This window comes from Solanum stenotomum, chromosome 10, assembly GCF_019186545.1.
Source record: "Solanum stenotomum isolate F172 chromosome 10, ASM1918654v1, whole genome shotgun sequence".
NCBI lineage: Eukaryota > Viridiplantae > Streptophyta > Magnoliopsida > Solanales > Solanaceae > Solanum > Solanum stenotomum.
The window spans coordinates 52129204-52155961 of NC_064291.1; the positions used below are offsets into that span (position 1 = coordinate 52129204).

General features: G+C 33.2%; 2 protein-coding genes and 1 non-coding gene across 5 annotated transcripts; 2 read left to right on the plus strand and 1 right to left on the minus strand.

Annotated features, from left to right (window-relative positions):
• Positions 1-6738: 6738 nt before the first annotated feature.
• On the minus strand, positions 6739-6812 carry TRNAV-AAC (transfer RNA valine (anticodon AAC)). Its single transcript has one exon. It is a non-coding gene; the product is annotated as a tRNA-Val (tRNA).
• A 1669-nt stretch (positions 6813-8481) lies between these two features.
• Positions 8482-16062, plus strand: LOC125878318 (probable enoyl-CoA hydratase 2, mitochondrial). The gene is made up of 8 exons (XM_049559545.1): positions 8482-8786; positions 8889-9058; positions 13538-13612; positions 13863-13953; positions 14030-14081; positions 14306-14409; positions 14718-14794; positions 15779-16062. The coding sequence occupies exons 1-8, from the start codon at positions 8597-8599 to the stop codon at positions 15953-15955; spliced, it is 936 nt and encodes a 311-aa protein (XP_049415502.1). The 5' UTR covers positions 8482-8596; the 3' UTR covers positions 15956-16062.
• A 450-nt stretch (positions 16063-16512) lies between these two features.
• Positions 16513-23559, plus strand: LOC125878327 (ubiquitin carboxyl-terminal hydrolase 3-like). 3 transcript variants are annotated; one of them, XM_049559554.1, is made up of 9 exons: positions 16513-16729; positions 17114-17245; positions 17323-17361; positions 18868-18979; positions 19954-20012; positions 20101-20175; positions 22117-22165; positions 22464-22540; positions 23245-23559. In XM_049559554.1, the coding sequence occupies exons 1-9, from the start codon at positions 16670-16672 to the stop codon at positions 23344-23346; spliced, it is 705 nt and encodes a 234-aa protein (XP_049415511.1). In that variant the 5' UTR covers positions 16513-16669; the 3' UTR covers positions 23347-23559. The 3 variants fall into 3 exon arrangements, with proteins under 3 accessions (XP_049415511.1, XP_049415512.1, XP_049415513.1); XM_049559555.1 differs by having other exon boundaries at positions 18874-18979; XM_049559556.1 differs by lacking the exon at positions 20101-20175.
• The last annotated feature ends 3199 nt before the right edge of the window (positions 23560-26758 follow it).

A 26758-nucleotide genomic window follows, 5' to 3' on the forward strand; every position in this document is an offset into this window, starting at 1 on the left:
TGTAAGAACAGTACAGCAACAAGAACATAGTATGCCTTCCTTCTTAATTTTCCCCATTTTCTTTGTTGTCTCCTCTTCTATGACAACAACTTCTGCATTTTCTTGAATTACCCCACAATCTATAAGCCATGTAAGTATTGTTGCTCTACTCTGTTTTTGGCCATTTACTTTCCCTTTTCTACTTATTCCTGCTCTTTTCCTCCTACCCCGCGTATTTCTCTTCTTACTTGAAACAGAAGAATCTTGATTATCCTCTGATGAAAATGTTTCATCCTTAATATGTTGCTCTTTCTTCGAATGGCGATTTCGTTTCCTGCTTCTCCCCATTGAAGAACTATCATGAGTTGTGTCATCTTCAGTGAGATAGCCTCTTATGGGGTTAGCCAAAAACTCTTCTTTAGCCTTTTTCTCAGGTAATTTTGCACCATATTGCAAGTCACTCATGTTGTACGAAGATTCCGAACTCCAAGAACTTGAACTGCTTCTCTGTTTTCTTGATCTTCCTGCCATTTTTTCAATCATAAAACAATCTCTGTTAAGACTTTTTTTCCTCATGTTTTTGAGAATGAAACAAATGGTGCTAAACTTACAAAAAGGTCAAATAATAGTTGTATACATATTTTTCTAGAATAAGAAATGCATGCATAAAACATAATAAATGAGTGATTTGTTACTCTATTCACAATGATTCTTGGTTTTTAATGCAATTATGCCAAGTTTTTTTGGAATGGTAACTAAAGAGGTAGATAGAGGGAGAGTAGATTTCCTTATCAAATGACATTATTACAAGTGTCAAGCTGGTTAATAGTTTTATGCAAATTTGGCATAGCAAGTTTAAATAACCTATAATTTCTAAAATTCTAATAGGTTTGAGAAATATCAAATAATTAAATTGGTTACATTTGTTTCTCTATTTTGATTCATTTTGTTGGTTAGGGACTTGAAAAATGCTCCAAAAATCTAATGGTGTGTTTGGAAACTATGGTGTAATTATTAGATTGTGTACTAAACGGTATAAACAACAATGTCAAATCAAGTAGCCCTTTACCTTTAATGAATTCACACGCAGTCACTAGCTTTCCCGATTCGCTGCTTTTCCTTTGAATGAATTCAAACGTAGTCACCAACTTTCCCAGTCTGCTGCTTACTGCTCACAACAGCGTTCGATCTATACTATAGTCAACAACAGAGTCAAATTAGGCCGATTTTTGCCTTGAATGGATTCACACACAGCACCAACTTTCCCAATATGTTGCTTACTACTCACAACAACATTCGACCTATACTACAATCCATAATATTGTCAAATTAAACCACCCTTTGACTTGAATCAATTCACACGAAACCACTAGCTTTCTCAATCTACTGCTTATTACTTACAACAACATTCGATCTATACTATAGACAACAATAATGTGAATCAAGCCGCCTTCTGCTTTAAATGAATTCACGCGCAGCTACCACTTTCCCTATCTGCCGCTTACGGTTCACATCAACATCCTACCTATATTGTAGACAAGTTGTTTGCTTAATCTCTTGTCCTTCTATTCATCCATTTCATAATTATACTATGTGATTACTATCAATTCTTTGCCCGCCGCAAAAATTGGAGACTGTAATTACTCCCCTTCAATCACAAGTTCCAAAAAAACCCTAAGTGTTGAGCATTTGTTTTTGGGCTTAAACATGCTACTTATTAACCTATTTTTTGGAAAAATTACTTAAATACACAACACTTCTTTACCTATTCTCAATATTTCCCTACTCTTTTACTAAAATACAAAAATTCCTTATTTTCCCCCAATTCAACTTAATCGGATACTTTATTAGTTTAAGTATCCGTCCGTTATTAATTAAAGTATCCGTGCTGCTATATTATGCATCCGCCCGTTAATTAAGTATCTGTGCTGCTAACAACTTAATAATTTAAGTATCCGCCCGTTAATTAAGTATTCGTGCTGCTAACAACTTAATAATTTAAGTATCCATCCGTTATTAATTAAAGTATCCGCGTTGCTATATTAAGTATCCACATTATTATATTATGTATCCGAAAAACACTAAAAAAAGGGATTTTTGATAATTAATGAAAGAGTAGGGAAAGGAAGTAATTTCTTTCTTATACTATGTCATTTGCCTAATTTTTACTATTTTTTTTTGTTTTTACTCTATAATTTGCTATTTGCACCCTAATGTATATGCTATTTTGTGACTTATACCTTATTCTATTATTTTTAATGATTTGCACCCTAATTTCCTTAGTTCTTCATAAAACAATTCACTTTTAATCATTTACAATGATAAAATAGAAAAATTAACAAATTATTATTTTTAAAATATAATATAATATGATTAGATTAGATTATTTTCTTCCAACAACATAACTGATTGTTCTAGTTAGGGGTGTCAATGGGACGGTTCGATCGAATTTTTTAAAAAAAATATGCCATCCCAAAATTTTAGGTATTTTATGATGTATAACCAAAATCAGACTTTTTAAAACCATTCCAATCATATCGGTTTCTCTTTGGTACCGGTACAGTTAATTTGCATTTTTTTTACTTTTAAAATAGCATCTCAAAATATATTATTATTAAAATATTTCTTTTGCAAATATGTTCGTGAAAAAGCACTTCAGTTCTTCACCAAGAAGTCAAGAACGTCAAACCTTGTTGCCGTATTGGTTGATCTTAAACATTTAATAGGAGTGTTTGCATATGTTTAGGTGTATTGTTTGATAGAGTATCTATTATAATATCATTTATTTTTAAACCCAATCAATTAAAGATTAAAGAGCAAATACTCAAAGTCGTTCAATCACTAGTCACCAGTCACCAGTCACCACTCACCAAAGGCTTAGGACCTAGGTTATATTTATATTTAAAAATTGTTATATAATATATTTATATATTAAATTTAACATATTATTGATATATAAAATATATTTACATACATGTAAGGTTATTCAGTTTGGTTCGATTTTTTTCATAAATTAAAAAGACCATCCCAATTATTCGGGATAATTATACACTTAAATATAAGTCCACGATTCTATTGAAAAAAATGACATAAATCGGTTGGGTTAGGTTCGTTTGTTTTTTCATACTTTTGACACCTCTAGTTTTGGTCTTTGTCTTTGTTAATACATGTACAATGAGATATAGATCATAAAAATTATGAGAAAGTTAAAATAAATATAAAAATTATATAATAATAAAATAAATATATATTAAATAAATTTTAAAAATCATAAATATAATATTGGATTGATTTGATCTCGGATTGCCTTTTATTAGTTAAAACCAAAGCAACTCAAATATAGTCGATTTTTTTTCAATATCAAATCAAGTCAAACAAAACTATTAGTCTTTTTTTCCGATTTGATTCAATTTGCCGTTTGGGGTTCGATTTTGTTCATCACCCCTAAAAAATGTACTAGAAATGAATGATTGTTTTTTCATTGTAGTGGAAAAGAAGTGACAAATGACTTGTATTTAATATTGTTTTTATTTTAATTCAAATCACTTTTTTATTTTTCTTTATATGTAATTTTCTATTTTATTCCTTTGTAAATAATTGAAACAAAATACTTTCTTATGATTTCAAAAAATAATAATGAGATTAGCTAGGATGCAAATCATTAAACATAATAAAATAAGTCATAAAAAAACATATATATTAGGGGTGTAAATCATAAATTAATCATTTTATTCAATTATATTGGCCACATTATTAAACACATAAATAGCATCAAGGTAGGCAATGAGGATATTTATGTCTAGCTAGATCAACTGATTTTACTTCATACTTTTAGAGTTGGAATAAGTTAACAATTTGTTAGCTCCTTTAGAATCTTATAGTACTAAGAAGGACAGGATATAAGTTAAATGGATGGATACCTATTATATCAAAGAACATTCCATAATTTGGTTAGAGGACAAACAAATTCGATTAGATAGAATAAAATATACTATCTAGATAATTTTCTCTGACTAACTTCGTAAGTTCAAAAAAATTCTATAAAAATATCAATATTAAAAAGGGAGATTAAACTAATCAGAAAATGATGCTCTATAAAAACATATAAAGGAGGTAGATATTATTGCAAGTATCTACATCTTTGCAATACACTACTTTTTGTGAAGTTAAAATTTAATAAAGTTATGTTAATGTACTCTTCTAAAGTTGTTCATTTATGATTTTTTAAGTGGCAAAAGAATGATACTAATTTGTGTTTTGATCTATTATATTCACTATATATATATATCCGTCATTTCCAAAATACTTTAACTATAGGTAAAGGTAGAGGCAGAGTTACAACTTTACTCGTGAATTTAATAGAACTAACAAAATAACTTAATTACATAAATATGTCAAGAATCCAATGAGTTACGTTTCTTAAAAGTTAAAATTCATAAATTCAAAATCTTAATTATATCTTTGATTGTAAGTAATGAAAATTCAAAAGAAACAATGACGTGGAATGATTCAACCAACAAGAAGTGAGGACCTTATACGGAAGGTTGGCATAATTAGGTGACTTGTAGGGAAATCAAATTGTAATTGATAAGCCAATTGAAAGATTGACTTTAAAAGGTTCTCTTGGGGTGCTATGTCAAAAGTAATGTGATTCCCGGGGGGGATCAGGAAGGAGATATAGCAATAGACGGCCTATTTTGAGCTTGAAAGAAGAACTGCTACGCCCTTGGCTATCTGATTAACGGTTAGTGAAATGATTGAAATTTTACGTTAACAGTTTACTAGTGTGGGTGTGGATTACTCATTTTCCTATTGGTCGAAGGGAAACTTTTAATCTCTCCTCATCTCTTTTTGGAGTTCTTGTTCTCTCCCACTGGCCAACGCAAATACTTAATTTCTTTGCACCTTATATTTGAATTCTTGTTAAAACCTTAATAGGTTAATTATATCCTTGTTTTTTCTTATAATTTGTTATTGAAACAATACTGGATTAAAAGACCTAACTAGAAATTAGAAATTAACCATGTAACTAGTCAGAGGCAGAGTTAGGTGGGGCTTCATGGGTTCGGATGAACCAGTAGCTTTTCCGTAGACCCTATATTTATACTAGAAAATTAATTAAATATATATGTGTATTAATTTGTGAACCCCTAACAAAATTAATTGACAGTTATTAAAGAAATTTATAACTCCCAAACTCTTAATCCTGACTTCGCCTCTGTAACTAGTAAACAACAAATTTAGTTGAAGAGCAACTAGCATCGTTTATAGTTTCTTTTAAGATCATTTACTTTGTGATTACCCCAAAAAAAGTAAAAATTATTACCTAATTTAGATCTTTGACCACCTAGAATAATAAAGAAAGAATTCGAAGAATTCTTACCCTAAGTCGGGCAATGATGGTGACATGGTGTCCACTACAACCCCTGAGTGGACAAGCCTAAACCCAAGTAACAAAATATGGAAGACACCAATTTATATAATACTTAAATAATAAAAGTGGAAGACAAGGATAATGTATATAGAAAGAAGAATCATATCATATATATCTGTAGTACGATACAAAATGTACAAAATAGGGCCGAAAGTGATCAACAGACAAACTAACACGCTATCAATCCCCGGGACCAGGTGTCACCTATACATGAGCTACTACGAACAGAAAATCATATATATATATAGAGAGAGAGAACTGACTAATCCAAAATACAAAATGAGAGTCAGTACAAAAGAACAACATCAACAAGTCTCTAGACGTCAAGAGCTCTCCACCAGTAGTGGAATTAGTATTTTTAATAAAAGGGGTTCAAAATTTGAAAAAATAGACACAAAGTAGTCGAAGGGGGTTCGACATCTACAATATAAACCCAAAAAATTATTTTAACCATATATAGAGTTGTCAAAATAATATGAAAAACCAACCAAACCGACCGAACCTAACCAAGCTGAATTGATTTATGCTATTTTTAAAATAAAATTGTGGACTTTTATTTAAGTGTATAACCATCCTGAACAATTGAGATGGTCATTTTAATTTATGAAAAAAATTGAATTTTTTTTTAACTGAACTAAATAACCTCACATATATGTAAATATATTTTATATATTAACAATATGTTAAATTTAATATATAAATATATTTAATAACATTTTCAAATATAAATATAACGTAGGTCCTAGGCCTTTGGTGACTAGACGACTTTGAGTCTTTGCTATTTAATTAGTCTTTAATTAATTAGGTTTAAAACTAATAGATACTTTATCAAACAATACAACAAAACTTATCCAAACACTATTATTAAATATTTAAGATCAAGCAATACTGCAACAAGGTTTTACATTCTTGTCTTTCAGGTGAAGAATTAAAGTGTTTCTTCAAGAACATATTTGTGAAAGAAATACATTAATAATAGTATATTTTGAGGTGATATTTTAAGAATAATAAAAACTGAAAATTAACCGAACCATACATATATCGAAGAGAAACTGATATGATTGGGATGGTTTCAAAAAGTCTAATTTGGTTAGATATTATAAAATACCCGAAAAATTGGGATGGTATAATTTTAAAAAAATAACCAAACGAACCGTACTATTGACATCCCTAACCATATATAAATAATATAATTTTTCGCTGAAGGTATGCTCACCCACCACAATCCAAATGCTCACGGAGGGTGGCTCGATATTCTTTTGACGTACTTAGTAAATTCATATGAAAATATCGTTCTCCTAGCAAAAAATATATTCAATATCAAGTGGCTTCGCCCGGGCTCGAACCGGAGACCTTCAGTGTGTTAGACTGACGTGATAACCAACTACACCACGAAACCTATTGTGTTCACTTTTTGAACATGTAGATACTAGTACATAACAAGAAATTGAACATCACCACTTTTATGATTTTTTTTCAAGTCTTAAATTTAAATTGCTAAATTTATTTTTCTGCATGCTCATAGAAGTTTAACACTTGGTACCTTAGTTCTTTAAATGTTAATGTAGGTATGTCTGGGAACCTCAGATTAATAGTGAAATTACGATTTTTTATAAAGGAAAATCAAAATATAAATAAGTATATACGAGAAATTAAAATTTCACACTATGAGGAATTTAGTAGCAATTTTGAGGATTTCAGTTGTGAGTATGAGCAAAAGGCTTGTGTCGGTCGCATTCTTGATCAATTTTTATTTTTTTTTTGAATTTGAAGTTTAATTGAAGTTCTGTTTAAAGTATCTTTCTAAAAATTGTTCATTTATGAATGATATAATGATGATTTGATCTACTTCAAGTTAAAAAAAAGGCACTCTTTGATACAATTCGCTTAAATTTTCAAATATTCTATAGCTAAACACCATATAAGTAAGTAGATTTATGATAGTTGTAATTAGCTAGAAGCCGTTATAAGAAGGAATCATATATGTTGATTGAGTTGTAGTTCATTTTGTTCATATAAAGCATTATATTATACTCCATATTATGTACTCATAGATTACGTTTCATCAATAAATATTCTATAATCTTTGTACTGAAAGTTCTTAATGTTTTCTTTTTAACTGATTCATTCAAACTTTTCTGTAAAGTTCATTATTTACTTTTAATATCTCTTTAACCGATTCATTCAAACTTTTCTATAAAGTTCCTTCTTTCCTTTACAAAAAGTAATGAATAATACATGAGATTTTATGTATTATATATTTATCATGTAACAATTTATTTATCATTATTAGCCATATAAACAATTCATGCATAACTAGCATGTAAACAAAACGATTCTTCATTGATATTATTCAACAATATTTTTGAAAAGTTCAAAAAATATATTTTCTCAAAGTGCCACTATGCATCCTTGACAAAATACCACCTTTGGGGGCTCTATGATAGGTTTCAAGACCATTTAGGACACGCAATTTAGTTAGGAGGATCAAAAAATCATCTAATAAATGGATAATGAGAAAATTAGTGTGTCAATCTTTATCTTTTGGATAGAGATGCCACCTTACTATTTTATTATTTTATACAAAACTTTTTTTTTACATTATTTTATTTTCACTAATAAAGGTCAGTATTGAGTTTCATGGCCCAAACCTATGGTTAAAAATAAGATTAATTGATAATTAGAAAAGAGCAAATGTGAGGAGGAGTAATGACAATAAAGAGGTCAAAGATAGGGATGTTAGAATTGGTATTAAAGATAATTGTCAATTAAAGACTATAATAGTCATTAAAAATATATTAGGATAATTCATAAAAAAGATGGGAAATATTAGAATAATTAATATATTAAATATTTATTACCAAGATATTAAGAAATTAATCAAGATAATAATACAAATACTTCTTTTTGAAGTATCAAAATTATTTTCCTAATAATCATTTCTCAAATCTATCATTTAATGTGATAATATTAAGTAGAAACGATATACATATATTGAAATTAGACTAAATTTAAATTAGCACCAAATAGCATCATTTAGGAAGACTAAATCTCAAATATCCATAGCTCAAACTCGAAAGGAGCAGACTCATCTATTGCATAACTTTCTATAGCAAAATATATAAATCAAAGAGGAGAAAATAAATTTCTCTATACTTCAAAAATCGATTAATTTCTCCGGCAATGGTAGTTGCATTTGTAGCCATAGCCAAATCCGTCGGACAACAATGCTTGAAGCGATCAAAACCCTACTCCAACTCTTACTTCTCCAGATATGGAGTCCAAAAATGGCAGTTTCAGAGTCATAGAACTCTAATCTTACAGTCGGCTTCTGAATCCGTCAAATTGGAAAGACTTTCCGATTCTGATTCCGGTAATTCCACTTTATTACTTCTGTTGTAGCTATTTGTGGAATCAAACAACTTTTTTTTTATTATAAAAATTTGGTTATAGAGGCTTGGCGGGTGAATTGCAGGGATTTTGGAGGTTAAATTGGATAGACCTGAGGCGAGAAATGCGATTGGAAAGGATATGCTTAGAGGATTACAGCAAGCGTTTGAAGCTGTGAGTAATGAACGTTCAGCAAATGTTTTGATGATCTGCAGTTCGGTTCCTAAAGTGTTTTGTGCTGGAGCTGATTTAAAGGTAGAAACAGCTTCCCTTATGCTATGTTTTTTTTTAACAATGCATATTTCTTGTGAACAAACGTGCAAATATTACATCTTTCTTTCTGTGTCATTTTTCAACCATGAAAACTGTGGGTTCAAGTCAAAAGGTGTAGTTTACTATTTCAAAAAAGAACAAAAAGAATCCTATTTACAATATGATCAATAAAGAAAAAGTAACTAATAAGTTGCTTTGGCACCCAAGGGTGTGGCTTAGTGGTTGAGAATCATGAGGTCTTAGGTTCAAACCCAGCACCGACAAAAACACTAGGTGATTTCTCTGACCTGTCCTAGCCTTGGGGACAAAGTTATGTGGTATCTGTTGCTGGTGGGAGGTGACAGATATCTCGTGGAATTAGTCGAGGTGCGCGTAAGGTGGCCCTAAAACGATGGTTATAAAAAAAAATGCTTGCTTTGGGAAGCACCTAAACTGTAAAGACTAAAGGCTCCAAGTTTTAGAATAAGAAATGTTTTTATCTGTTTTCACATTTAATGTTAGCTGTTTTCGTGGGTTGTCTCTGTAGTGTCATGTTGTCTTCTAAAAGATAGCATTTTTGTATAGCATGACATGTTGATTGGAAAAGCAATTATAAATTTCACAAGCTAGGAGACATCTGCCAAACCTACAACTTTTCACCTTTTTTTTTTTAAAAAAAAATATATAAACACCACTTTGTATTGCCATCTGAAGGAGATTACATTTGAAGAAGGATGGATTGGCCATACCTTCTTGAGAGATTGGCATACCAATCAAGTGATAATGCAAAAAGAAAACGATCCTAGCCAAAAACTAATAGTAATTCATACTCATGGTCTTCATGGAGGATCGTATGTTAAGGCATTGGGTTGACATCTTTTGACTCTAAAGGATGGTACACACCATCTATCCATATTTATGAGTCCTTTGACAACTCTTGGGATACTATTATAATGTGGGTAGATTTGTATTGAATCCAAGGAGTGTTGTGGTTCACATAGTTGTCTTCCAAGCTTCTTATAAGTACCTCCAGCTTCTTTGGTTCTTCAAAAATGTCTCCAAATGTTGCTCCAGACCAAGAACTGAGGTGGTTGCAAACTTTTTTAATTTTTTGGTGAAGGCAGAAAAAGGGGGTTGCCAATTTGGGCTTCATCCCAAGCTTTTTGGACAATTGGTAAGTACTCTTCATGCTCAGTCCAAACATTAAGAAATTTGAAGTACTTGATGTGGTTAGAGTTGTTGGTATCACAATTGATCAGGAGAGGGGCATGATCAGAACAGGTCCTTGAAAGATGAGTAACAGTAGTGCCTCCAAAGACATCAAACCATTGATCATTGTAGGCTAGTCTATCCAATCTTTTCCAGATGGTATTGGGAGGATCCCTATTGTCACTCCACGTAGATCTAGATCCCAAATAACCACCATCTTGAAGATTGTAATCAGTTAAGCAGGAAAGGAAGTCAATACTTTCTTCAGCTTTATAGGGTCTTCCACCTGTTTTTTCTTCAGCTTTTGTAATGACATTGAAGTCTCCAATCACTCCCCATAGTCCATTAACATTGTTAGCAATGTCTCTAAGGTCATCCCATAATTCTCTCCTTAATTCCTCATCACATTTAGCATACACAACACTAATGTGAAAAGATATTATAGGTTGGACTTTGGATATATGAAGGAGCATATGTTGATCTTTGTCTTTCAGGATGTCTATCTGGTGATCATTATTCCAAAAGATCCATATCTTATTGGAAATATTGTGGGCACAATGTTGATACTCAAGGATTCTTTTGAATCTATCAATCTTCCTCGCATTAACCATCGGTTCTTGGATGAACATGTAAGGGAGGTGATATTGTTGTTTGAAAAGCTTTAATCTTTCAGCTGCACCATGGGAACCAATACCCCTTATATTCCAAGATATTGTATTAATCATGGATAACATTAGGGTATAGATCAGATGGTGCTTTGTTTTCTGTATATGTCATCTTGGAGTTGGACTCCTCAGGTTCCATAACCTGATTGAGGTGCCCTCTTGGGGAGAGATTATTGTAGTTAGTAATCTTTTGTTGAGCTAGAGAAGGGACGTTAGCCACCAAACATCATGGTGGTTAGTTACGATACCTCACATGTGCTCATCATCAGACTTACAACTTTCCAAAGTTTCTGCGTCTTCTTCCATAGTAGTGTCCTTCTCACAGTCTTTGTAGGCAGTGTCTTCCCAATTCCCAGTCAGTTTCTGACTTAGGTTGTTCAATTGACTCCCATCGGGCTCAAAGATTGTATTTTTCCTTTTGATTTCCTCCAGTTCCATCTCTCTCACTTTCTTTCTTGTGTTCATTCCAGATAGTATAGGGTCCAATCCAAATAACGGTTTGATACCTATATCCTGCTTGTCGTTGTTCCTGTTTCTGCTCTCTTCTGCGACAAAGGTTACTTCAGGGGGTATGGAAATTTTCTTAGCAAATTTCCTACCCTTTTTATTGGTTTTGTTGAGATTTTCACCCTCCATTCGAATCAAAAGATTCTCTGGATCCTGATCCTGAAGCTTTATGTCTGGATAGTTAGTTTCCTTCTGATGTTTGTTTCTTCTTATCTTGCTTTGAGCTTTGAGGATCTTGGTTTTTTGTTTTTTCTTGTCCATATTATCGATGGTGGTTTTGTTGTGTACCCTTGTTGGAATTGGGTGATATTCTTCCTCTCTTTGGGAGGTTGAGGCAGTAGTATCTTCAGTAATCTCCATTTTATCCAACACATTAGTAAGTTGAGAGAAGTTTCCACTATTCTGTTTCTCCTGTGGTAGAACTCTTCTTCCTTTTGTCTCCTGTGCATTTTTCCAAACTCTTTGTGGCATAACATTGTTTCCTTGATGTTTCTCATTGTTTGTTGTTCTTCCTTTCCTTCTTTCGACTGTTTACCACCCATCCTCTTGTTGGTTAAGTCCGGGATCATTATCTTGTTGAGGTGGGTTTGCAGACATATGATTCGTATTGTTACCCTCATTTTTCTCTTTGTTGGTCATTGGAGCTTTCTTTCCATCAGTAAATTGGTTGTCCATTACATTTTTGCTTTGTCCAACATCATTGGTGTTTTTTCCAGGCTCTTGTCTTAACTCTGGATGAAGTTTCCTGCACTTTTCATCTCTGTGGCCTTGAACTTTGCAGTGGGAGCAGGATGCCGGAATGGTCTCATATTCCACCTTTTGAGTAATGACTTCCATCTTGCCTTCCTCATTTCGTATTTCAACATGAACTTCATACACAAGGGGTCTTGTTAGATCTACTTCAATTCTGACTTTGGCGGTTGCCGGTCTTGTTTTCGAGCTGGTGGCTTTATCCATGATCAATGGGGTTCCTATAGGTTTACATATTCGTTGAATCGCATCCCATTCATAAAGGCCATGGAAGGTCGGGAAGGTTGATCCAAACCGGAGCCAAGGTGGTTTCAGCTTCTGGTTTAAAGTTGGGTGTCCATCTGAGGATTTTCATTATATGAGTTTCCCCAAAGTGAGGAAGTTTTTCGAGTAGACGTTGAGGTGGTCATCGACAATGTCAAAATCAATGAAAACATGGTGCATATCGTACGCTCCGAATTTAACATTGCCTTTGCTAGAAATCATTTTGGCAAATTCTTTTCGAATAATGTCAGTTGAAGGTCGGATATGTGAGATATTACATATTATAATCCATTTGCAGGTTTGAGCGAGAAGATCGTTTTCTTCTTTCGTGAAAACCACTAATGGTTTTCCATCCTGGATTTCATATCCTCTCGTCTCTAGTCGAATTCGATTTTGTCTTACTGTTCTGTTAACAGTGGCGTTTGCGTAGGAAGTATGGGCCATACCTTTGTTCCTTTGAGCAGCTAGCCCAGGATTGATGGGGATCTGCTTGCCCATTTCAACATTTGTGCAGGCTTTTTTTTTGGTTCTGCCTCACTAGTCCAGAATTGCCAGAGTACTTGGGATCTGGTAGTGGTGGGAAATGAATTTGAAGGTTGGGGTTAGTGACCATCTGTGAGTGAGGGTGTTGCAGATGTAGCGGAGGTGGGTCACGGGGGGCAGGAAGGTCCACCGTGAGAAACATTGGTCGGAGCCGCAGCTCCAACGACTATAAACGGTCACAAAAATTGCAGAGGATTTAGTGAGAAGTGAGAGATTCTCTCTCTAGATAATGACTTTCTTTGATGAGATATGCATAAAGAAACAACTGCCAAACATACAATTTTCATGTTGATAAGTTCTCTGTTGTGTGATCTCTCTGGACTTCATAAGTGCATCCTCTGTGTGGTTGAAAACATCCTTTCAGATGTGGTTTTCTGTATGGGGATTGGTTTTAGGATTAGTTTATCATACGATTGAATAGGCTGATATTTGGTATCAGATGCTGATTTATGCACTACTGTAGTAGCATTTCTACTGTTTGTTATTCATACTGTGTTTTGTACGTATTGATAGCTAATTCACTTGATTGGCATTTGCTACGCAGGAACGAAAAACGATGATTCTTTCAGAAGTTCAGGATTTTGTAAGCACTTTGCGATCAACATTTTCCTTTTTGGAGGTATGTGACTTGTAATGCTGTTTCTTTTAATATTATTAAAGACCATAGAGTCTTAAAGCTCAAGAAGTTATTTTTCTTTTTTTGGATGTAAGAAGGGGTTATGAGTTTATACATTCAAAATTATTGGTTCATGACATCATACTGTATCTCATTTCTTCTTCTTCACTTATTACTTTAACAACCATAGAATGAGCCAGTTGTACATATCCTCCTTTCTTTTCTCCTTTTGAGTAAATATTCTTTTACTCAGGCTCTTCATATCCCTACAATTGCTGCCATTGAGGGTATAGCATTGGGTGGGGGACTTGAAATGGCAATGTCTTGTGATATCCGGATATGTGGTATGTTCTTCTTGTACTTCTGAGTTATGCCATAGTTTCTCTTTCTTTCTCTCTAGTTTGATGATCTGTTACTCAGGTGAAGATGCAGTGATGGGCTTACCTGAAACAGGGCTTGCTATAATACCAGGGTATTCTCAATCACACTGTATATGTTTGCTTATACAAAATCCGTAAATTCGGTCAAGGATGTGTTATGTTCTAATTCTATCAGATCAGCTGGATATTTCCACTATCTTGCAGTCACTTCATTTTTACTATTCATTAGTTTCAAACTCCAGAAGTTGCTTTAAATATTCTTCATGCTAAGATGTTTTCTTAATGCTACCCTCTTATTCCATTTTGTACTTTACAGAGCAGGAGGAACGCAACGGCTTCCTAGATTGGTTGGAAAATCAATTGCAAAAGATATAATATTTACTGGACGAAAGATAAAAGGGAAAGATGCTGGATCAATTGGTACGTGTATGACTTGTCATAGCTCATTTGTCAAGAGACAGAGCTCCTCTGTCTTTCCCAAACTCCCCCTCTTCTCTCTCTGTCTTATCAATACAAAATGAAGGTGATGTCTGCAAACCCCTCGACAACTCCATTGGGTTACCTGCATGCTCCCACGGTACAGCTGTATAACAGCATCCGCCAAGGTTTAGGCAGGATAGAATGAGATCCTCTAACTTTTTTGCCTATGCTGGAATTTTGGACCCTGTCTCCACTCTCCTATGGTTTTCTTTTCCAGGTTCTTAGAATGAAAAATACATGTCATGCAGGGCTTGTCAATTACTGTGTTCCTGCTGGTGAGGCTCGTCTCAAGGCACTTGAACTTGCTAGGGATATTAATCAGAAGGTTAGACATTAGTTATTGAGATAAATCATGTTTGATGTATTTATCCAGTGTGGCACCCTTTATGACTTCCAATAGCAATTTAGTCAGGAACTAAGAAGTAAAAAAAGAAACATAAAAGGACTACACCACTTCCTATATATAAAAAAGATATCCACTCTGTACTGTACACAGATAATTTCCAGTAATCTAGAGATTCATTAGAAGTATTTCTGGTACGAGTACTTTTTTTATCCTTTTGACTTTTTATGAGGTAACGCCCTTCGAGGCCATCAAGTATGTTTCTCGCTGCTCTTTCTTTTCTTTTGTGCATTTTTGAATGATATTAAAGCTCTTCTTTGGAGTTTCATCATCTTCCTTGGACCCTTAAGTTAATGGCATTTACTAATCCCATGCTTGTTTGTTTTCCTCTTTGTGCACCTTCATTTTTTGTGACAGATTTTCTTTCTGCCTTTGTCTTTTTCCTTTTTCCCATCTTGTTTTATCTTAGGCGGGCGCTCATTTATTATACCAATAGTTGGTTGCTTTGGATTTCTTTGTTGTTTTCCCTTTTTTTTTTTTTTTTTCAATTCTTAGCTAGTTTTTTGGCAAGTTCACATAGCCAACAAGTATTGCTCTATTGTTCTTTCCCTTTTCTTCCTTTTGATGCATTTTATAAGTCTTCTTCATGCGAGCTGAAACCTTTCTGTTTCATGAGCTTCTGAATATTTCTGGTTTCGTATTGTGAGTTGGATTAGAGAGCTAAGGCTGAGTAAAAAGAATCAAGTAAAAGCCACATTTAATAATTTCCACATGCTTTCCATCCTAGATGCTCATTTATCGAAAAATGTTCAGCTGATACTAGTCAAGCCTGTGCGGATAAGACATGGCAGTAGCTACCAAATCCAATCCTCCTTTTCCCCCTGTTACCTATATATGCTCTTCTAGTCCCAAGTTGAATGGCCATAATGCGTTCGATGAAGTGTTTGACATATGAATCTCTGACAGGGTCCGCTTGCTTTAAGGATGGCAAAACGTGCGATTGACCAAGGAGTGGAGCTAGATACAGAATCAGGCTTAGCTTTGGAGTGGGATTGCTATGAACAACTGTTAGACACAAAAGATCGCGTAGAAGGCCTTGCTGCATTTGCTGAGAGGAGAAAACCTCAGTATAAGGGTGAATGAAAAAATTGTAACACACCCAAAATAGATAAACTGATCATTCATAACGAAAACCAAAATAAACTACTCCAATTATATATCTAATTCATCATGATTCATTTCTTAGTTTTTCCCATTGTGTCTTTGCTTATAACGAAGCACTGTGAACAACATTCAAAATCCAACTTGGGAATACATTAACACAAGAGAAAACATGCAAGAGGTCTTTGAATACTTTTGATGATTCTCCAATTAATGGGGCATCTTTCAAAGGAAAATCAAGATAATATATATAAGGAAATGGTCAAAAATTGGGTGGGTGGGAAACCAAAACTAAATACTTAACCGTTTTTGAACAATTACATCAGATCAACTTAATTTATTCCTTTTCAGTTTGGCCAAAAAAACAAAGTTATTCTTACTATAATTATAAATAAATTAATTATAATATTCTTCTTTCACACTTAATAAGATGATTTATAGTTATATAAATATTTGAAATTTATTTTAGACTATATAATTTAATTATTTTAAATTTTATATCAAATCAAATGGTGTCACCTAACTTTGAGACGGAAATTTTTAGCTACATATATATAGTTTGGCCAAAAGAGTAACACGTGTAATGAGTAAATTTTAGCTTTGCAAAACGTATATAAAGAAGAGACCGCTTCAGAGTTCACACAGTATACGCTACGTCTCCTTCCAAAACAGAGCTAAGAGAAGTAGAAGGAATCCATGGCCGACATTGCTAAGAAATGGCTTCCTCTTGAAGCTAATCCTGATGTCATGAATCAGGTATCACTTTTTTTCATTTTTGTATCTTATTTACTTTTTTCCAATCTGTTCAATATTTTCATTTCCTGGACTTGAATCTTTTTTGGGTTTCATTTGGTAGAAAAAACGTGGAGTTTGCTGATCTTTTTCCTCAATTCGTCATGCATTATAGAATTCATTGAATTAACTTCCAAATATATTGATTTCCCTATGAAAAAAGTATCACATTTAATAAGTTGATCAGCTCAAGTGTTAATTGGAATGATTAGGGTAAGTTTCTTTCACCTACCTTGGAGGGCCGTAGAGAGGCTGTTTTTACAGAACCTTAGCTCGAGAAATAGAGATAATGTAATTTATTGACTCTATTTTGTTGTATGCTTTTATTTTTTTTGCTTAATTGAGCAGTTTCTTTGGAGTCGTGGTGTTCCACCGGATGAGGTAGAGTGCTATGATGTTTATGGGTTGGATGAAGAACTTTTGGAAATGGTGCCCAAGCCAGTCCTTGCTGTATTGTTTCTCTATCCTCTAACATCACAGGTTTGTTGTAACAAAGAAATAAGATTTGATTTTCTAGTTTGATGCTAGGTCATTAATTACATGCCGTGTGTTTTCAGAGTGAAGCAGAGAGAGTACAGCAAGATAGTGAAACAAAGGTGACTTTCATGAGCTCATGACCATATCTTTATGAACTATATCTTGTTATTAGATTATGACTGCAGTGCTTCCATCACCACCCTTTGATTTTTCTTACTGGTGAATGCTGTATTTACAGAATTCAGGAACTTCATGTCACTTTTGCTCATATTTCGATTTGACAAACGTTAAGATTATTCCCGTAACAATTATTTGGTTGGCCATGTTGTGATGTCTCTTAATAATGAGTGTTGCTGTTCTGAGTTGGTTGTTGCTTGATAATGTCATTGCATCTGCTTCACTGTTGTGTAGTTCATCATGTAACATTGTCTATTGTTAATCCTCTTGGACAGATTTTAGTTTAATTGGAAGTTTTACTTGCTGGCTGAGTAGGCAGTTGTCTTGCATGACCTCCTATTCTAGATGTAGGGGAGCCTACATTCCAAGTATCTTTTTTTTAATGAAGTGATATTAATAAAAAGCTTCAAGAAGATGCAATAGTTACAAGATATGGAAACTGAGCTTACAAAAAATGACAGGTTGGCTGTACAAATTCTACCTAAGCCAGAACTAGAGAGCTAATAAAGTCCAGAAGATGTTCAGCATTAATATCAGGATGCAAAGTGGACCAGCTAAACAGATTAGAAATACACCTAGCCTTCAAAACATCTAATGTAGTTGACTCCCCATCAAAACATCTCCTTTTCCTCTCTAACCAGATACACAAAAAACACAAGCAGGAACCATGTTCCAGCTCTCCATTGGCTCCAACTCTCATAAGCATCCTTAACTGAAAGAGGGGTGTGGTCCATTTGAGACCAAAGAGACGAAAAAAAACATGCTCCATATGTCTGAGGCCACCTCACAGTGAAGGAATAGTTGTCTGTTACTTCCAGCCTCCTTTCTACACATGTAGCATCTGCTTGGGAGTTGGATCTTTGATCTTACCCTATTTTATTCTTCTTGCTACTATCAATCTTTTATCAGTTCTTCTAAGTTGTGTTTTATCTGAATCAGCTACGTTTAATACAGTTATTGCTTTACCTTAGGCCTCAATTAGCAATTGTAAGGCCGACATGTCTTCATCCCAAAATAAGTAGATACGGAATCTCTTTGAAAGGTAACTTGAATTAGCAGTTGGACTGTGAACCATTGTCACTCGTTAGGCCTCCAAATATAATGGATTTGAAGGAGTGAAAGCCACTTGACTCTAAGGAGAGGGGGCGACTTTCGCCTATCTATAAGGACAGTTGGAGTTGACGGTCTCACTTGGATGAGTTGGTAAGCATTGCAATATGATAAATATTTGGTGCTTAATTGGATTTCAAGGATCTGTCACATAAATGCAATCATCAATTCGTCATTCTCTTCTCTGAAAATATTTCCTTGACATCCTTGTCAATCTCTTCCTCCCTTTCTTTGACTGAGTGGTATTGCAACGTATGAGTGTTTTAACTGTTACATGTATCCTATCTAGTTTGCTGCATCATTTTGAATTAGGAATTATTCATGAGAGTTGCGTGCAGGTGCAGGACCCCACAAGTACCATTTACTTCATGAAACAAACAGTGGGAAATGCATGTGGAACAATTGGCCTGCTTCATGCTATTGGGAATATTACCTCAGAGATAAAACTTGGTAGGTCATTTTAATTATCTTGCATGTAAATATCTATTGTTTGCATCAAATATAGAGTACTACCAAGACAAGTGCATTGGATTCCTTATAATCACATTGTGTTCTCTTAACTGGGAAGTTACCTAATATATTGATTTTTGCTTTTCAAGGGCTTCATTTATCATCTACAAGAGATGTGTAGTGTAGGAACTGGGTTTCTTGGTTACATCACAACTTATTCTCAAGAATGTATTATTTGAAAATGACCTTTACATTTTTAGTCAATCAATCAACTGTAGCTGTATCCTGTGTTAGTTGGAATCAACGATATGAACCTTTTATATTGATTCTACTACATTCAGGTTCATGTCATTCCAATTAATTTTTTCTTAACCATAAAATTCCCGGGGGCCAGTTGGGTCACAGTTCAATATTTTTTGGATAATGGGCCCATCCCTCTATCCTTCACTTACATACCAGTTTTTGTTTGTGGCAGTTCGAAGTCGTGATTCCAATTAATAATTTTTACTTTAAGGTGAATTATAAGTTCTCTAAAACTAGAAGTCTCTAAATTCTCACACTTTACAGAATACAGGTGTACAAGTCTACAACTGAATAATAAGTCACCAAGGCAAACTCAACTTTTTTCATTTTTGGTACCATAACCATATTCCCAATTTAGTCGTTAGAAACCACTATATTCTCTCCTCATGTTTGTTTGGACCTCCCTATTAGAGATATGTTCGTAAAGTTCCCTTGGACCAGGATATCCATATCTTCCTAGAATCTAGTTTTAGTTTCCTTATTTAATCTTGTTTACTGAACATACGAATGGTGTTGATGATCTCATCTTCCCATACTAGTCTTAATAAGATAATCTATCATCAATTTCTTTAACTCGTGCAACTCCATCTCTAAGTCTAGTTCCACATGTTTCCTACCCCATTCCTGTTCCAATCTAACTCACGATGCCAATACTTCTTTTTGTGCTCTAGATGAGGGCTCATTCTTGGACAAGTTCTTTAAATCAACTGCATGCATGGACCCGATGGAGGTATTCATTTTGGTTTAGTTTCATTTTGGTTACTGACGTAATATTTCCTAGTATTCACGAAGCGCATTAGCATGCGTATAAAATGCAGCGTGCTTCATTCCTTGAAAGTGATAGAGAAATAGAGGTTGCTCATTCAGTAGCAGCTACTGCTGGTGACACTGAGGTAAGAGTTCACGTGTCTTCTTATTTTTCTAAATAAATAATGTAGTGAAGATGCGACCAATTGTAGATATAAAATGATAGTTTTCTTTTCATGTAAACCTGGTGCATATTCTCGGAAATAAGAGAGGAAGGTATTCGGTTCAAAAATGATACGGCAGTCAGAACAGCTTCAGTCCAAAATTGACTAAGGACAGAAGCAAGCTACAAGCCAATATACTTTTTCTTGTGCGATTTGAACCGTCTGACTAGTTCGAAGTCTGATAATGTATGGTGCCTCAATATCCCTTGGCCTACAGGAAGTGTTTGTTTCAACTGTTGCTAATGTGATTAATAAACAAGCCGAATATGGCGAATTCTACAAATAGCTTTATTAAACTTTTATTGGTGCATATTGAACCTGCATAAGATGCAATGGAAATTTGACTTTGTTTCTAGTTAATTTAAGGGCCTACTCATTGATTTTGNCTCATTCAGTAGCAGCTACTGCTGGTGACACTGAGGTAAGAGTTCACGTGTCTTCTTATTTTTCTAAATAAATAATGTAGTGAAGATGCGACCAATTGTTGATATAAAATGATGGTTTTCTTTTCATGTAAACCTGTTGCATATTCTTGGGAAAAAATATACTTGTTCTTGTGCGATTTGAACCATTTGACTAGTTCGAAGTCTGATATTATGTAGTGCCTCAATATCCCTTGGCCTAGAGAAAGTGTATGTTTCAACTGTTGTTAATGTGATTTAATAAACAAGCCGAATATGGCAAATTCTACAAATAGCTTTATCAAAACTATTATTGGTGCATACTGAACCTGCATAAGATGCAATTGAAATTTGACTTTGTTTCTAGTTAATTTAAGGGCCTACACATTGATTTTGCTGAGACATTCAAAACTTGGCTGTATTATTACCACAATTGAGAAATTACTTCATCAGTATGTAGTTCAAAAGATTTTGCTATGGTAAACAAACAACTGCGGATAGTCTGCAATTCTAGAAGATGGTTGAGGACCAATAAAGAAATGTGTTAATGTTCTTGCAAAAAAATAAATAATCTTCAAATGTAGTTACAAATATTTTATCAACAATGAGGTGATTCTCATGCTAAATGTCATTCTTGAGAAGTTTTTTTAAGTGCACTCCATTACCGAATTAAACACAAATGGTCGGACCTTGAAATCTAGGGACACAGAAATGTGCTAATACCATCTTGGAATTTGGATAACATGACAGCACTTCTTTTTTCTATTTCTTGTACACACGTGTCCTGTAACTTTCAACCAAATGGGCATGTGCTGTGATATTGAAATAGATTTGAATAAATAGAATTAGTATTGTGTTTTAGTTTTGTTGTTCTGCTTATTACTTGGCTTCTCTTATCAAGCTATGGGTTATGGAATATGTAAATTTTCTCTGCTTTTGACATTTTCGGCTGTTGAGGTTCTGTTATAAAATCTTTGCAGTATATTGGTCAATTCTTGCCATGCCCTGTAGTTTCAACTTACTGTCTCCATGACCTTGCCTTGTCCATCACAGACACGACTTATGTGTTTGTATCCCGGCTAAGAAGTCCAGGCTTATTTGCAAAGTGCACCACATGGAACTTGACGCCTTTGTTCGGGCGAGGAAGCACTTTCGTGCTCATAGTTTTTGAACAAAATTTAATTGCACAATAGTTAGTGTTTTAAAACTTTGGTTACAAAGATAGCAAAACCATCCTTCTGTTCGAACTTTGATCAGTTTCTCTACCACTTTGAGTGTATGGATCCAAATAGAGTGATTGTTATGAAATTTTCAGGTCATGACCTCCTCTATATCAGCTTTTGTATAGCGATAGTGACAGTTAGCTTAACAATCTAGTGTAATATTATATGCACTACAGATCATATTCAACTTTATGATGTCTGTTAATAGTATGCACCAATCTGGTGAATTCTTTTTGCAGGTTCCAGTAAATGTGGACACCCATTTCATCTGCTTCACATGTGTTGATGGTAACATTCTATCTTTCTCTTTGGACTGCATAAGGACCTAATTCTACATTATGAAATGCACAAATAGCTTTGGCTACTTTTTTTTCCTTTTTCTATGTTTGAGAATGACCAGATGGAGAGAAATGACAGCACAATTTAAGCATATGGTCGCATTGAACATACAATTGGAGGCTGTATATTAGCGAACAAGTTGCATTTATATAGTGATTATCAATTATATTAAACCTTAACATCCCATATTTGCACCTAAAGCTATCATACAGAATTCGAGAAGTAGCATAAACTTGTCACGTTGCAGGACAACTCTATGAACTTGATGGAAGGAAGTCCAGACCAATTTCACATGGTGCATCTACTCCAAGCAGCCTGTTACAGGTAACCTTCAATATTTCTTTCCTTTTTGAAACCTAGTGGCTGCCGAAAGTTAGACCAAACAGTGAGGGAAAATTGGCCTGAAACCCAGATTTCATGTCAATCTGAACCTCATCGACCACGATCTGTATTCACTTCATCCACCACAACCTGAATTCTTTGACCCCATGAGATCGGTTAGAACCTGCATGTTGGAAGTCTCCACCATTTTCACTTATCTGGGCTTTGAAGATACACACTTTTACATGAAAAACAAATAATAGTACTCACTACCTGAAAACTCTCTAGCAGACCAAATTGAGATGGGGAAATACAATAAAACGTGTTTGACAATGGCTGACCATAGTGTTTCCCCAGTAGATGCGAACCTGCCCTTTTACAAGTCCATGATAAAAGTCCTTTTCATGTAAAACATTAGTATTAACTTTAGAACACACAATCTGATACACTCATTCAGGGTGCTGATTTAAGTAATCAAACACCATACTCCAATATGTTCTTCCCAGAGGAGCCGTTAACCATATTAAATTCACAACAATTAAGTGATGAATGGAGGTCAGAATGTGTATGAAACAATGATTTGGCAAATAACACTAGTTATTATTGGTGTAACCAGAGAGTTATCTAAAATTATCCGTAGACTGCTGTGTGGAGTATATTATTCTTTTAAATTCTTCTCTAATCATAACAATTCTCGACTGTTGCAGGATGCTGCTAAAGTTATACAAAAGATGATGCAAAAAAATCCAGACTCGATGAACTTCAATGTCATTGCCATATCGAAGAGAGTTAAAGGTGATGCTCCATGAGCGCAGAGTTGTATGGCCTGTGTATCTTTTGGTCACATTTCTAATGTAGAAAGAGCTAAAGATGGACTTATGTCATCACGTTTTGACATGGAACCATTTCCACTGCATACCTTGACTGAGATCCTTTTGTCTTTAGCCACTGTTGTATAAAAATCAAAGACGCACTTGTTATACAAACCTTAGACAAAAAGTTGTAGCGCAAATGTTAAATCAGGTTTGCCTTAGAAATGAGTCGGTCCAACATTACCGATTTAGTTGTCTAACGTAGCTATTAAGCTAGCGTTTAGCCATATATTTCCAAATATTCTTGGCAAATATTATTTGGGTGAAAATTTGGATAAAATTTTACCATGTATTTGGCCATAGTATTTGGGAAACATATTTCACTTTTTAGAAAAATATGATTTATACCCATAAATTTTAAAAATTATCAAAACTAACCATAAGTTTGTATTACAAGTCAATTGAATCTTCATTGCAACAAATAACAAGTAGTGTCAGCAATGTGATAGTTTGGAGTGAGTGTAACAAGCATCATTCCATACATCGTGAAGTAGACAAAGCACATGACTTTGTTATCGTGAGTCGATTGTTCATCATTTTCATCAACAATCATATCATTACTTTCATATTCACTAAATATTTCATCACTACTTTGGTGTTCACGTAAAAAATTATGTAATACAACGCAAACAACTACTATAGATGGTGTTTTTATAAAAGATAAAAGTTTGGTATAAAATTTCAATTTTTAAAAGATCCCAAATAATGAGATTTGGCCCAAATATTAGAAAAAACTAGTATTTGGGAATTTGGGATATTTGTCAAAAATATTTGCCAAATAATAGCAAATTCTATGGACAAACACTATTTGTCAAATTTTTCTCCAAATATTACTTGAAAAATCTATGGCCAAACGGGTCCTAAGTATTAACATATATACCAACATGGGTTGTGGTGCACTAGTGGGAATGCTTCACCCTTAATCAGAAGTTTCGGGTTCGAACCCTGAGTATGGAGAAAATTATGTTGGAAGTGCCACCCCTGAATGAGCCCTGCAGAGCGCGATTCAAATTTAATCGGAGCTCCAATGTGGATTTAGGACACTTGGTAAAAAACTAAAAAAAAAGTATTAACATATATAATACGCGTCTCGTGTGGGAATTTAATGAAAACAATTACACATCAAGTAAGAAGTAATCTATTTTCACCATAGACATATATACCATTTGTTCGTTTTTAACTTAGACATATAATATAAGAAAGTAAAAAAAGAGTAAAAAAGAATTTTTAAAGAGAGTTTTAAACGTATAATTTTTGAATATGTAATCTAAAACACATTATGTGGATTGTGGAAAGTTAGATTAAAAAATGGAAATTAGCAAACTAGTTACAATTCCTAATTTAATTAGTAAAAATATCTACACTTTAAAATAATTATTTAAAATGTCAAAATATCAATATTTCAGAAAATAATTTGTATTCAAATACTATTATTTGTCTTTCCTTTTATTTCTCAAAACAGTTCAAATACATCCACTACCCATTTACACTTCTTCCTAGGCTTTAATACCATTAAATTTATTTTTTATCTTTCAAGTTTTCAATTTTTTTTCTCTTTCATCAACTTTTCAGTTTTCACCATTGTCCCCATCATTCATGTTTTTTTATTTTTCTCTTTCATCAATTTTTACCATTATTCTCTCCCTCATTGTTGAAGAAAAACTATTCATTCAAGTTCATACCAATTTGTTCAGATCTATCAATTAATTCAAGAAATCTCTCAATTGATAAAGGTATTTTCGAAGTCATCATTTATTTTGCGAGATTTCATGAGATTTTATTTTCAAAATCACAAATTATGTTGAATTTTGGATTGTATGTATTACGAATTTTCCATCATTTTTTCGATTTTTATGTGAGTTTGTTAACATACTCATCAAATATTTATGCATTTTGGATTTTTAGTATTTTAAACACTATTGTTCGATTTTTTTGTGATTTTGTTTTCATATTTTTAGTAGATTGTAATTTGTAGTAATCTACATTAGCATTCATACATAATATATTGTTTGATTTTTTTTTATATATATTCATATTTAATAATTTTGAATTTTGCTTATAGGGTTATTAATGCACAAGTGAATACAAATTCAAATTTGGATTTGGTGAAAAAAATCAGAAAAAGGAACATAGCAGACGAAGAAGAAAGAGAGAGTCAGAGAAGAAGGTTGCAAAATTGTATTCATACTAGAATAATATTCATATTAATTTTTATTTGTCAATTGTTTTTCTTTTACTCATCATTTGTAATTTTATTAAGAACATTGTATTTCTTTTTTAGTTTGAATCATTCATAGAGGTATGCCAAATGGATTTGTATTTCTTAAGTATAGATGTATCCTATTTTTTAATAGTCAATTTGTATTATTTTTTTTAGAATATTGTATCCTTCCTCAACAGATTGTATTATTTTCACTATGTATGCTATTTGTTTTCCAGAATCTTGTATCCCTATTTCTTTCATAGTCAATTTGTATTTTATTTTTTTAGAATATTATATCCTTCCTCAACAGATTATATTATTTTCACCATGTATGCTAAATTTTTTTCCAGAATTTTGTATCCTTCCATAAATCATATTCATATGGAATGATTAGATTATATTGAGATACAATCAATAATATTTTTGTAATAAAAATAAAGAAAAATATATTTGGCAGTCATGTAACACAATTTTGATCACTAAAATACAATTTGTAGTTTTCATTATGAAAGTAAAAAAATTAATTTTAATTTGAATGGTAAAGTGAGCACATAAAATGTAAAAATTATTGGTATACAATTATAATGAAAACATAATAAAAAGGAAAGTTGATCCAATCGAATGAAAAATGATTTTTTTTTGAAATTGTAACTGATGAAAATTTTAAGTGATATGTTCCTTTTTTAAAAAATATTATCTCCCTTGATTTTCTCCTTTTTAAATAACTGTAATCTTGAAAATCAAACAAATAAAAAAATACATAAAACAAATACATAACAAACTAAAATATTGACATTTTTGATAAATATTGAAAGTGTGGCTAAAGAAACTCACCCATTAAATGTCAAAATATTAANCCCCTGAATGAGCCCTGCAGAGCGCAATTCAAATTTAATCGGAGCAGTAATGATGGTTTCGAACTTGGTTGAAAACTGAAAAAAGACTATTAACATATATAATACGCATCTCGCATGGGAATTTAATGAAAACAATTACACATCAAGTAAGAAGTAATCTATTTTCACCATAGACATATATATCATTTGTCCGTTTTTAACTTGACATAAAATATAAGAAAGTAAAAAAAGTAAAAAAGACTTTTTAAAGAGAGTTTTAAACGTATAGATTTTTGAATAAGTAATCTAG

Excerpts from the sequence above, each read along its gene's own strand:
- LOC125878318 (XM_049559545.1), top strand. The coding sequence starts at position 8,597 with ATGGTAGTTGCATTTGTAGCCATAGCCAAATCCGTCGGACAACAATGC. Across the intron at positions 13,613-13,862 it reads CAACATTTTCCTTTTTGGAG|GCTCTTCATATCCCTACAAT; the intron begins GTATGTGACTTG and ends TCTTTTACTCAG. Across the intron at positions 13,954-14,029 it reads TTGTGATATCCGGATATGTG|GTGAAGATGCAGTGATGGGC; the intron begins GTATGTTCTTCT and ends TCTGTTACTCAG.
- LOC125878327 (XM_049559554.1), top strand. The coding sequence starts at position 16,670 with ATGGCCGACATTGCTAAGAAATGGCTTCCTCTTGAAGCTAATCCTGAT. Across the intron at positions 18,980-19,953 it reads TACCTCAGAGATAAAACTTG|ATGAGGGCTCATTCTTGGAC; the intron begins GTAGGTCATTTT and ends TTTGTGCTCTAG. Across the intron at positions 20,176-22,116 it reads CTACTGCTGGTGACACTGAG|GTTCCAGTAAATGTGGACAC; the intron begins GTAAGAGTTCAC and ends TTCTTTTTGCAG.